At 34.9% G+C, this 13,138-nt stretch overlaps 2 protein-coding genes across 16 annotated transcripts in view; one reads left to right on the top strand and one right to left on the bottom strand.

The window, feature by feature from the left end:
* Aimp1 (aminoacyl tRNA synthetase complex interacting multifunctional protein 1) overlaps positions 1 to 6,436 on the bottom strand; it is a 36,668-nt gene extending 30,232 nt beyond the window's left edge. For 2 of the 15 annotated variants that reach the window (XM_026403173.2, XM_026403182.2), the window contains exons 1-2: positions 6,144 to 6,216; positions 5,071 to 5,171 (exon numbers count right to left, since the gene is read on the bottom strand). In XM_026403173.2, coding sequence (XP_026258958.1) covers positions 5,071 to 5,089 — 19 coding nt within the window. In that variant the 5' untranslated portion in view covers positions 5,090 to 5,171; positions 6,144 to 6,216. Of the gene's footprint in view, positions 1 to 5,070; positions 5,202 to 6,121; positions 6,235 to 6,359 lie in introns of those variants that run through there. The other 13 variants (XM_077803222.1, XM_077803220.1, XM_077803221.1 and 10 more) reach the window with 13 other exon arrangements.
* Positions 6,437 to 6,482: 46 nt separating this feature from the next.
* Tbck (TBC1 domain containing kinase) overlaps positions 6,483 to 13,138 on the top strand; it is a 224,468-nt gene continuing 217,812 nt past the window's right edge. The window contains exon 1 of the mRNA XM_026403170.2: positions 6,483 to 6,791. The gene's annotated coding sequence lies outside the window, so the exon portion shown is untranslated. The remainder of the gene's footprint in view (positions 6,792 to 13,138) is intronic.

Raw genomic sequence — 13,138 nt, 5'->3', positions numbered from 1 at the left:
GTATCCAAGAATACCAAGAGAAAAACTGTTGTTTAAGAGAAGGGGGAAAAAGAGTAACAATTCACTGAGTGCTTTCTGTTCAATTTCACTGTGAACCTAAAACTGCTCTAAAAAACAAAGTTCTATTAAAATAAAAATTAAAAGATGAACAAGGTAGAGAGAAGAAAGGGAAAGAGGGACAAAATTACTTTTACTGTGGAGAGCAAGACCAAACAAGGCAGAAATGTTAAGACCAAGTCCTGAATCTCTTTGGAGGAGGAAATCTACTTTGTTTCTGAATGCAAAAAATAATACTATGTAACCATATTTAAGGTTCAAAAATTTCAAAGCCTTAAAATACTGCAGAATATTATAACATAAGAAAAAATTACAGGTGGATAGGAGGAATAAGTTCTAATATCATACAGCATGGCAAGGTTAACTAAAGTTGACAATCATTTATTGTCTACTTTGAAATGGCTAGCAGAGAGGATTTCAACTGTTCTTATAATAAAGAAATGATAAGATAAGGTGTTGAATAGACTAATTATTCTGACTTGCTCATTAGCCTCATTAAGGGAGAAAAATAAACATCTTTTGCTAAGTCATTTTCAAGAGTTCTTGGCAAAATAAAACTTGGAAATGACTAGAAAATGTAACAGCTGTTAACCAGTTTTTCCTCTATTCCTAGATGTAATGCTAATATTAAAAACATCTAAAAACATTTGCCTCTAGTCATGTCTGTGTATTAACTTTTCTAAAATATTAAAGGCCATTTTTACTGTTTTTAGAATGAGCCACCCTGAAAATAGCTTTTTTCCAGCACTTGCTGAGTAACTGCCATTTCAATTTTCCAAAAATACAAGACTAAATTTATGTTAATGTTTTCTAGTAATATGCAGATAATGATCACTAGCACTGGCAGAATATACTTCTTTAAAAAAAGTGTTTACAGCCAATAAACCTTAATGGGAAAAAGTACCTAACAGGCTGTTTGACCTTGGTAAAGTTAACTCCTCTATGCTTTAGTTTCCTAGTTTACATACTGAGAATACTTTCACCTGATTTCACCTTCTACTTCTTAGCCTTTTTTCTTGAAAAGGAACCCTGACCTTTTAATGAAGTTCTTCAGGGCTTGGTACTGATCTCTACTCTCCTGTAAGGATTAAAAACTGTCACCACACAGTTGAGAAATCTTTGTATTTTGGAGTTAAGTGTTTAAAACAACTGAAAGTCTCTAATTTTGCCCAATGTGCTGTATTTATAGTGGAAAACAAAAAAATTTTCTTTGCACACAGAAAGCTTTCAGACAAATGAGGAAAGCAGTAAATAGAAGAAATTTTTAACAAACAAAATTATGGTTAAGGGTTGGTGATGAGTTTAACATTGCTTTAAGTCAAGACATTTCTTTGAACAACCCAGTGCTCATTTCATTGTTGTATGTTAATCACTGTTGTGATTTTTCAATTTTTTAAAAAAATTTTTTGTAGTTGTAAATGGACAGAATGCCTTTATTTTATTTACATTTATGTGGTGCTAAGAAACCAGTGCCTCACACATGCCAGGCAAACACTCTGCCACTGAGCTACAGCTCCAGCCCGTGTTTTTTCTATTTTCTATTGAGCATAAGCTGAATTTCAAAACTTTAAGTTTCCCGAGTGTTGTCAAGCTTTCAGTATACTAACCTGTATAGGATTTTTCAGATAACAATATAACATTTTTACAGCTTTTACCCTACATTGGCTAAATACTGTACATGGATAATGTATGAATACTGTAATTATCTTCATTATACAAAAAAGGAACTTGAATAAAATTAGTTTGTCCCAGTTGTACAGCAATTTATTAAATGACTGAAATTCAAGTCTGTATAATGGAGAAGCTAGTTTTTTTTTACTGGTTAAGCTGTAACGTCCCTAAAGGATATATTTAGAAAATATTTTCCAAGTTAAGGATGGAATTCTAACCAAGAAACACCTATTAACATTTATTAGAACTAGTAGTGTCTAAATAGTTTAGGAAATGCTAAATTAGTCTCTGTGCTAAAATTTAAAAGATTATGAAATTAAGATGTAACACTTTGTTATGTTGCTTATTTTTTTAAAAAGCAAATTTCCTGCCTCACATTCTAAAATAAGCTACTGCTTTGAAATTAAAGTTTTAAGTGCAGATTCGAAAATTTTACTTTATAGAAGTTCCATGAAAATTTACAAGCATCTCTATCTCTACTTTAAATTTTTTTTTGGTTGTAAATGGACACAATATCTTTATTTTATTCATTTATTTTTATGCGGTGCTGAGGATTGAACCCAGCGCCTCACACTTACAAGGCAAGCACTCTACTGCTGAGCTACCATCTCAGCCCCAGTCCCTCTGCTTGTGAAAAACAGATTCCACTATTTCAGAATTACAATTAAGTAAAAACTGACATTCTCCTTAGACACTAAGCATACTATATTTCAAATCTAAGATGCAATCAATTGTAAAATGGTCCAGATGCTCTTTTCAGTACAATTATTAAAAAAACAAACAAACCTTAGTGTTGATTCAATTGACCCAAAGCTTTTTTTTAATCCCTTAGATGCATCCTGTATTACTACTGGAAGACTTTTAAATTTAACCCTGATTTTTTTCTTACATTACTTTTTTCTAAAGGAAAATTAAAACAGAAATGAAACTCAATAACTATAACGCTGCATATAACTAAACTGATGAAAGTACCAAATAAGTGTGTATAAATGCAGAATACAAAAACTATTTCCACTATCTGTAGTGATTTTAAGACTAACAATTTTAAAATACAACTATGAGAAAAATGTATATTTCAGAATTAACAATCTTATCCTATTTTAATTGTCTTTCCTTCTCCTCTCTTCATCTCTACTCTTTTTTTGTTTTATTTATATATTTATTTATTTTTTATTTCTTACATACATGACAATAGTGGAATGCATTACAACCATAATTATCCATTCACAACAGTTTTTCGTAACTCTGTATATAAAGTATGTTCACTCCAAATTATGCCATTATACATGAGCTCTTATTATTATTTTTTGCATTACGATTCTTAATATACCTTTATACCACAATTTATCATATCTCTGATTGTATATAAGGTATGTTGATACCAAATTCACATCTTCATGCATGTACTTTGTATAATGATGAGGGACTCCTTCTGTCAACCATGCTATTCCCCTTGTCCCTTCGTTTCCCTCCCACTCCTTCCATCTCTATTCTTACCTTCCAAATTTTTTTTTTACCACTTGTTTAATAATAATCTAATTGCCAAGTTATCTCACTCTGAAAGAAACACTTTTTTATTAGTGTTAAGCAACATGGTACCTTTTAGAATTAGGTTAAAATTCCTTCCAGGACTTACTATGTGCCAGAATTTGAAGTAAATAATAAAATTAAAAATACTGAGAATAATATATCTATATCAGAGACACTCAAAATATATAGCAGCAACAACCAGTATTAATTGCAGGGTTCTTTTTATTTACCTTTGTTAAAACTTATAGGAGATCTAAAACTGCTTCTTGGGAAGGTTCATATTAATTGACATTTTTTTTTCCATACTAAGAGCTCACTTTTCTTTTCCTGATGAGGAGACAGAAGGTTCTATTTGGGTTTAAAGGACGGCTATGAAATGAGGGTTAAGGCTACAGAGTAGATGTGGAGCCAGAATTAAAGACAGGCAGTTAATATAGGTAGGTGATCTGGGTTAGATCTGGAACAGGAAGGCCAACTTAGAAGTGAGAGACAGCCCACTTCTAAGACTGAAATATAAACGCCTTCAAAGCCCTTCCTCCACCCCTTCCAAGATAACCTTCCCCTGCTTCAACCTATTGCTAAGGTAACCAGCCCCAGGAACTGTCCTTCCCTTTCAGGGAGTAGTAAAAGTTGTTAATTAATGCACCCTAGGTTCCCTGACTGCCAGGGTCACTCCACCTTAGTTCCTGGGCCCCTCCAGCCCATGTGCTTCACACCTTTTTGCCAGCCCACCAAAGCAAATACTGGGCCTAGGCTAGTAGGCAGGAAGGAGAGAGGTAAGGGGGAAAAGAGCAGAACAAAGAAAATCTGGAATGCATAAACGAGGCAGAACACCCTCCCTTCTTGGGATACCAGGATACTACCAATGGGCCCCTTCTCCCTCCTGGGAGAAGTCTGTATTATCCCTTTTTAAATAAGCTGTGCTTTACATGCTTGCTTCAGCATACTTCTCCAATATTATACTTCAACATACCGCAGGTATCAGATGGGCCATTGAGAGTACAAGTTCATGTATTTCCACGTATCATGGCTATTAATACAAAAACTTTTCTCCCCAATAAAATGTACACAGAAATCTAAAAAGAGGTATGTGTAGGCCTCCCATGATCTTCTTACATCCCAACAAAGTTGTTTTTTTATCAGGATTAGATTTTCTTCAGTAAAACTTAACTCACCAAATATTTCCCCCATTTCTTATCCAAGAATACAGCTAATAATAACAGCTACTACTTTAATGGACTAGGCCCTTGCCATTTAACCTTTATAACCTTGGAAGATTATTTCCTTTTTGTAGATAGACTCAGAGATACTAGGACATGTCTAAATCTATTCAAATATCAAATGACAAAGCCATGATTATAACTTGAGTTTGTCATTCTGAATTCACACAATTCATTTTTATTGTTCACAGCCTAATTAAAGAAAATTAACATGTTCATAATACTCTTGTATATCTAAGTGAATCAAGAATATGAATGGCCATCTTACTACCTGTCCTGAAGCCACTGTGTTTCTTCTGGATTATAGTAAAAGTCTCCTTAACTGATCTCCTTTCTTTCACTCCATCTTTCTCAGTCTATTGTGGCAGAAAGCTCAGTCCCTATCGCTAATGCCAATTTAATAATGAGGACACAGTTTTGAGAAAAAGGAAAGAGAAGGTTTATTGCTTTGCTAGACTCCCATCTCAAAGTCTGTGACTTCCCCTGATCAGGAGGGACAGACAGGGTAGTTTTAAAGGAACTTCAAGGGTTACATTCCAGGTGTGCTCTGGTAAGGGGCCCCAAGGTGCCCAGATGCAGGGTTAGGACTCACTTGTTAATTTGGGAGGCATTCACTTCCCAGATTCTCAGCAGGCTTCTCCTTCCTGTAGTGGGTGTGTTCAGGGAGTGGTAAAAGTTGTTAATTAATGCACCCTAGGAGGAAAATAAGACTGTCTTCCCAATCTTGTTAGGGAGGGGGAGAGGTGAGAAGAAAGAAAAAAACATTAAAAAAAAAAAAATAAGCCTGAGAGCAATGAGGGCTACATTCAGGAGGTGAAGGTACTACTCTTACACTACAACTGGCTCTCTTAGCACTCAATGGCTCAAAACTCTCCAATGGCCTCCTGTTTCATTCAGAATAAAAGTTAGATGCCTTCAAGATCCTTCATGACCCATTTCTGCCTTCCTTAATTCTATCTACAGCTTTAAGCCCTTAACTCAACTTTGACACACAGGCTTGTGTGCTGTTCTGGTATCTTTTTCACGGCTTCTGCAATGGCTGGTCCTTTTGCCTGACTGCACTTCCCCGCGATATATCCATGGTTAAATCTCTCATTTCTGTCACCTCCTAACTAAAAAAAAAAAAAAAAAAGTCATCTTTTCCGTGAGCTTTCTCTCACTACATTAAAATTTTAGACTATGTCCCCTTTCCTTGCTGGGTAATTTTTTTTCTTCAGCAGAATTCATGACCTGAAATATGTTATGCTCTTATTCACTTTTATATCTTCCTCAATGAAATGTAGGCTGGAGGCACACATTTACTCACTGCTCCTTACCTAAAACCTAAATATAGTGGGCTTTAATAACTATTTGCCAAATCAACGAATTACTGGCTTCACCCACAAAAATCAAAGTCCTTTTACACACACACACACAAAAGTAAACATGCTCAAGAATCTATTTTTCTCCAATAACGTCCTTTCCCTTGGCATTACATCCATTTCTCAAAGTTAGTTCCTTCAAGATTCCAAGCTCTTTCCTATTTTCTTACGTCAGTGTGGATTTTGGTGGGAATCAGACTTCCCATTAATACCCGCAGGTCAGGTCCTCTCTCGTGGGGGAAAGTAAGAGAAGAGAAACCCCTAAAATGGCAATCTGCGTACCCCAGACCCTCCGCGACCTTACTCAAGTGAAGCGGCGGCAACAGCTCCAAAGCAGCCTCAGCCTCGAGCCGACAGAGACAGCCCGCAGCACACGGTGGCAGGGAGAAAGGACCCAATAAGGTGCCCCAACTAAACGCCTGAGCGCCCCACTGAATCAACCCCACGCTCTGTCGTTCTCTTCCTGTGATCAGTCCTACTTATTCACTCACACCACACTCTCAGTTTTCCAGTCCCTCACCCAACATCACCAACTCCCCCGGCACCTCTTCCCTCTCGTTATATTTTATCGCCAGTTTGGGCAAGCGGCATGAGACCGGAAGTTGAAGGTCTTTCTTCAGGACTGCGTCGCGAAGCTGTAAGATCAAAAGGAAGCGCCAACTTGTTCCGTGGAGGGTAGATGGGATAGCTTGGAGCTGTCAGTGGAGCGTGCCGGTCTTCGGTTCCCGGCCAGGTTCTCGGAAGGGAACTTCGGCTGTCTTGGCTCGCAGGCAAATGCCAATCTCTGAGCCCCCGGCGTTCCAGGAACGGCCTCTTTTGTCGAAGTACCTAAAACGCAGGACTTGGTGCTTTTAAGCAGTAACGGCAACACCAGCCCCAGTCGCAGCGCTGGGGCCCAGTGTAGAAGCTCCATCCCCCTGTCTTTTGTCCGCTTGCGTCCCCAGACTCAGAGGCAGGTATTCGGGTATCCCCGTTTTCTGTGTCGTAGTTGATGGGACTTGTGGGAGGTAGAGGAAAATCATTTGCAGCGAGTGGCTCGCATGTCTGCAGCGAGAGATGGAGCAGGGCTTCTTGCTGATGGGGGTTGTCTCCATCCCTAGCTACAGCCCCCTTTTCCCCTAAACCACACGTTCACCGGAGTCTTGGAAATCTAAGGCAACTTTCGAACGCAACCACAGCATCAAATGAATGCTTAAAGAGAAGGTTAGAGAATCTGAAGTCTTTTCTGTTTCTTAAACCAAAATACGCACTTAATGATTTGGTATGTATCTGGCTTTCAAGGTGTAGTCACTTGTTGAAGTATAATACTCTCTTAAACAATAGGAGAAATTGACGCAGTGGAAGAGAGTGATTTCACAATTTTCAGTGGCTGTTTTACAAGGCCTTCTGTTCCTGTTTGTATTTGGGACAGAGACAACTTTTGGGAAAATGTATATAAAATTAGTGAATTAATATTATTTGTTGAAGAAATGTAAATGCTATTTTGTTCATGATAAAATTAGCATCTTTCTCCCTGCTTTTGACACCCCGACCCCCATTCAAGTCATTCAGCTCCCAGTCCTTTGAGGACAAAGATTCTTGTTCATCCTTGGCACAGTACCAGGAGAAACATTTGACTTAAAATAGGGATTTCAAAATGTGGAAAGAATTTTCAAGTCCAACTTCTTTGTTTGCTGTTTTCCTCTTGTAATCCTTTTTTACTCACGTAGTGTAAGCAACATGCATGTGTCTGTTTTTTTATGAGCCTTTTTAGGTACATCTTGAGAGGTAAAATTGATGTAGAACAATAATTAATTATTTTATGCTAATTATTTTATGCTAATTAATGTTTTATCTTTTAAAATCATTTGCATTTTACTTATTTGGTTATTTGATTTTTCAGTTGTCTAAGTGATAAAGGCATCTAATTGAAAACCCAATAGTAGTTTGTAGTAGGATTGAATAATAAATTCAACAGTTCTCTATCATTTTCTACACTGAGGGCTGTTCAGATGTAAACATTTTAACATTTTCCAATTTAGACCTAATTGTTGAATGATAAGTTAAAATTCTGATTTTTTCCTATTGACTTAAAGTAGTCCATAGCATCCACAGATTTTAGAATAGTTTTCACAGTTTTTAGTTTTTGTGTTGGTTACTTTATAATCCTAAATAATATATGTAAACTCTACTTTTTCACATCAACTTTTGAAAATATTTTTGACCCCTTATTTGTTAAAATGAGAAAAGTAGTGACTCTTTCTTCATAAGAGCAGAAACTGCATGCAGCTGTTACCAAACTTGTAAGTTATTTTCCTGGTCAATACTATTTTCAAATGATCAGTTCTGAGAGCAGGCAGGAAATTTTATACAGGGGGTAATGGAGAAGGGGTGCTTATACTCTAAAAGTATCTAAGTCTGCATTATGAGAGGGAATGGTTTGCATACTGTCTTCAGAGCTTTTCACTGAGAAGGGATGAGATTTCCATAAATCAGGGTGTCATCTTCTTTCTTTCCTCATTTGGATAATTGTATTTGACAAAGTGCCCATCTTTTAAAGAAGTCATTATAATGAGTTCAAGGTCATCTGGACTGTCTCTGTGATGCCTGAACTAGATTGAGCCTGTCTGGGGTTCCACTATGCTGTTAGTGTTCTCTAACTCCCTTTAACTATTATAAGCCAGGGGCATCTGTAAACAGCCTGTAGGTCAACAGACTTTTGGTTATTACAGGGTTAGTTGGTGAAACCTGCACTTTCCCTTAGCTGTAACTTTACTTATAAATCATCAAGGTTAATAATATTTGTTTTTTTTTTTAGAGAGAGAGAGAGAGAGAGAGAAAACTTTCTAATATTTTCAGTGGACACAACATCTTTATTTTATTATTTTTTAAAATGTGGTGCTGAGGAACAAACCCAGCACCCCGCGCATGCCAGGCGAGCGTGTTACTGCTTGAGCCACATCCCCAGCCCAATAAAATTTATGTTTCTTAATGATATAATCTTTTGCTTTTTATACTAAAAGACAAGTACATTTTATTGTAAACCAATAAAACTTTTACAACATTATGGCTTTATAATTATTATTCACGCAAATCCAGGCAGTATGCTAGAGTACATTTTCTTCCCAATGTTTTAGTTTTGTAATCCCTGTACTAACCTAAAACACATTTTTTGTAATATTAAGGTCAAATTGATTCTTCTTTCTTCTCCAATGGCAAAAATTCATGCCACAGATAAATTGTGCTTTATTTCGTAGACTATTGATATTCTCCCTACGATAAATTGTGCTTTATTTCGTAGACTATTGATATTCTCCCTACTTTATTTTTTTCTTTCCACATTTTTTTATTGGTGCATTATAGTTGTACATAATGATGAGATTTGTTGCTCCATATTCATACATGCAAACAGTATAACAATATAATTTGGCCAATATCTCTCCCCAGGATTTGTCCCTTCCTCCTTTCCTCCTATCCCATGGGTACTTTGCTCTGCTGATCTCCCTTTGATTTTCATGAGATCCCTGTTGTCCTCCGACTGCCCTCGTCCCTCCCCCCCACCTTTCTTTTCCTTTTACCTCTTTAATTTTCACATAGGAGAGAAAACATGTGACCCTTGACCTTCTGAGTTTGACTTATTAGCTAAATAGAATGGTCTCAAGTTCCATTCATTTTCCTGCAAATGACACAATTTCATTTTTCTTTATGGCTGAATATATATCACATTTTCTTTATTCATCTGTTTATGGTTTACTGGTTCCATAGTCTCTGACAGTTGCATATTATGCTGCTATAAACATGGGTATGTTTGTATCACTATAGTATGAAGACTAATTCTTCAGGATAAATACCCTTGCTTACCTTTTAACGCCCCATTTGATTGCTTTTCTGTTTTCATTTGCGGAAAAGGTATATGTGCTTTCTTCAGCAGTCCTCTAATTTTTTGTATTTTATACATAGAATCTTCTATTCCTCTGTTTAAGACATCCATGGAGACCAATGGCTATTGCTTAATTTGGACAAATGACATTCTAGTTCTTTTGGGTAACCTCTAAATAGGTTTATACTTATTGAACATTTGGATAAATCACATTGTTGTTAAGCCACATTTTCTATTATTTGTTTTTCTCCTGTTTTGCTGAAATACCTTCTAAAGAACTTAAACAGAATGTATAGATGAAAAGTTTGTTTTTTAATGTTTACATAATTATAAATTACAATTAGCTATTATAATTGATAATTTGGCTGCATATAGAATAAAGATTATGTTCCTTTAGATCATTCAAAGCTTTACTGGCTAGTCTGCTCTTAATTTGTTGATAGATGAACGATTTTTTTCCTCTAAGAATTGATTAACTATTTCAGTTTATGCTGGATATTTTGAAAATTTATAATGGCATATCTAGGTGTGAGTTTATTCTCCTTGCAATGATTTCATTAAAGGGGGTAAGATAAATATCCCAGTGTGGGTGTTTTTCATTTATGCCTTATAAAATTATAAGTCTTTTTCATTTAAATGTACATATTTCCCTTTAAGTATGGGAAATTTTCTTTATTTTTATCTTTCATTACTTTGTCTCATTTTACTTTTTCCCTGTTTAGAAATTCCTCTAAAGTGTTTGTTGTGTTGATCCATGTCTGTTATATTTTTTCTTATGTTTTTGTTCTATATTATGAGAATTTATCTGAACTTTATTTTTTTTTAGAGAGAGTGAGAGAGGGGGGAGGGAGGGAGGGAGAGAGAGAGAGAGAGAGAGAGAGAGAGAGAGAGAGAGAATTTTTAATATTTATTTTTTAGTTCTTGGCGGACACAACATCTTTGTTGGTATGTGGTGCTGAAGATGGAACCCGGGCCGCACGCATGCCAGGCAAGCACGCTACCACTTGAGCCAAATCCCCAGCCCTTATCTGAACTTTATTTTCCAGTGCATCTATTTGATTTGATGATCATAATTTCCACCATTTTTGCCTTTGATAATTCTTTTTTCATAGCCTCTTCATTTTGTTTCATTTTTATGAGATAAAATTTACACATATTAAAATAAACAGATTTTAAATGACCTATTTGATGAGTTTTGGTTTATGTATTTACACTTGTAACCACCACCATACTATCAAGATATAGAACATTTTCATTACTGTGGGAAGTTTGTCTGTTGCCCTTTCTATTTAAAATTCCTCTTCCCCACCCAGAATAGTATGTTCTGATATTTATCATTAAGTTTAGAATAAAAGGTCTGGAATTGCATTTAAAGGGAGTCATATATTATGTACTCATTAGTGTCTGCTTCTTCATTAATGTATTTTTGAGATATATTCATGTTTTCTCATGTTCCTTTTTTTTTTTGAGTAGAATTCCATGGCAAAGCTTCTTTATCCATTCAGTTGTGGGATATTCACATTGCTTTCAATTTTTATCTATTATGAGAAGAAGTACTCTCAGCCTGCTAATGTATGCATTGTTATGAACAAATATGTTGATTTTCTTGGACAGATGGCTTATAGAACTAGAATTTCTTAGTCAAGTTAGGAATATTTTTAACTTTAGAAAATTTACAATGTATCAGAGCTTCAGTTCAGCATTCCCTTCCATGGAGTATTGCCAGTCATTTCTTCTGATTGAAGTGAAGGACTGCAGTTGAGGTTTTGTGTTTTTCTGTGATTAATGACATTGAATACTTTTTAATGTGTTGTCTATTTATATACATTTTGTGAAAATATAAGTTTATGACTTGTCTGTTTACATATGGACTTATATATCTTTTTATTACTGGCATATAAGAATTTTTTGTAGATTCTACATTCAAGTCTTGTCGTATATATAGACACATATTTGATAAAGATTACAAATGTGTATTGGCACACACATAATATATGTATAGATAGTTATAAATATTTCTCTTATCATTGCTTGAATGTTTATTTTCTCAATGGTGCTTTTTGGTGTGCAGATGTTTTTAATTTTGATCAAGTCTACTTTATCAAATTTCTCTTTTATTATTAGTGCTTTCTGTTTCTACCTAAGAAATCTTTGCCTAGCTTAAGGTTGTAAAATATTCTCATGTGTTTTCTTTTAGAAGACTATCAGTTTCAGTTTTTACATTTAAGCCCATGATCCATCTTAGATTTTTGTGGGTTTATCAGTAGAGGTTGGGGTTATTGTTTTTTTTCCACATGGTTAGCCTGTTCCAGCACTGTTTGCTAGACTATGCTTTCCCTATTGAATTTCTTTGCCTTTGTTTAAAATCAATTCATTATATTTTTAAAAATGTATATATAATGCATATTAGGTATAGATACATTGTATGGAAATTATGATGAACAACCATTAACCAACCCACTAAGAACTCACTTTTTCTTCAGATTTTTGAAGCTTCTTGTGGCTTCTTTCCTAATTTTGCCACTACTTTTCATCCATTGGTACCCTATACTGAGGTTTTTTTTCCCTCATTCTTATTGAATATTTTTAAAACATGTAAATATTCCAGAATTATTAATTTTTTATGTTTTTAGTTTTATAAATATTGGCATAAGTTTTATGTGACTTTTTATCCATTTGTCATTTCTAAGATTCATCTATGCTGGTAAATGATGCTATAGTTTGCTTATTTTTCATGCTCTAAACTGTTCAATCAGGTGAATGCATCACAATGTATTTAACCATCCACCTGATATTAGAAATTCACATTGTCTCCAGTTTGAGGATATTGGGAACAATGCTGCTTTGGTATTTCTTATATAAATCTCCTTGTGTATATATGTAGTAGTCTCTTCAGAAATATAGTATCAAACTGTTTTCCCAAGTGGTCATACCAATTTACATTCTGACTTAGAGTAAGTGAAAGGTTTGATTTTTCCACATCTCATAACATTATGTTATCATAAACAATCATTATAATTTTTACTAGATGATGAGTATAGCTTTTTATATCATGTTAATGAACACTTCTTGATTATTATAATGAAGTTGTTTATCTCATATCTGTTAATTATTATTCTTTAATCTTTGTGAAATATGTTTTTCTGCAACCTCCTGCTTTACATACTGAATGAAGTATTTTTTCCAATCTCTAAATATATGTTTTTTTAAATTTATTTTTTCATAAATTATTCCCATTGTTTCCCAAAACAGATTTTTCCATTTATGTATCTCTTCTAAACTAGCTGATAATTCTAAGATGGTTTATTATTTTAGCATTTTAGGAAGGTTGACTCTGAGCTTTGTATATTTTGAAAGGCTTGTTGACTGGCACATTTGTTTTAGGATGACTCGGTGGATATCCAGAACTTTACTGGACTACTACAAATTACAGAATTAAG

The sequence above is a fragment of the Urocitellus parryii genome, chromosome 10, assembly GCF_045843805.1.
Source record: "Urocitellus parryii isolate mUroPar1 chromosome 10, mUroPar1.hap1, whole genome shotgun sequence".
NCBI lineage: Eukaryota > Metazoa > Chordata > Mammalia > Rodentia > Sciuridae > Urocitellus > Urocitellus parryii.
Note: the sequence above shows the minus strand (reverse complement) of the source record. Positions and strands in the feature narration are given on the sequence as shown.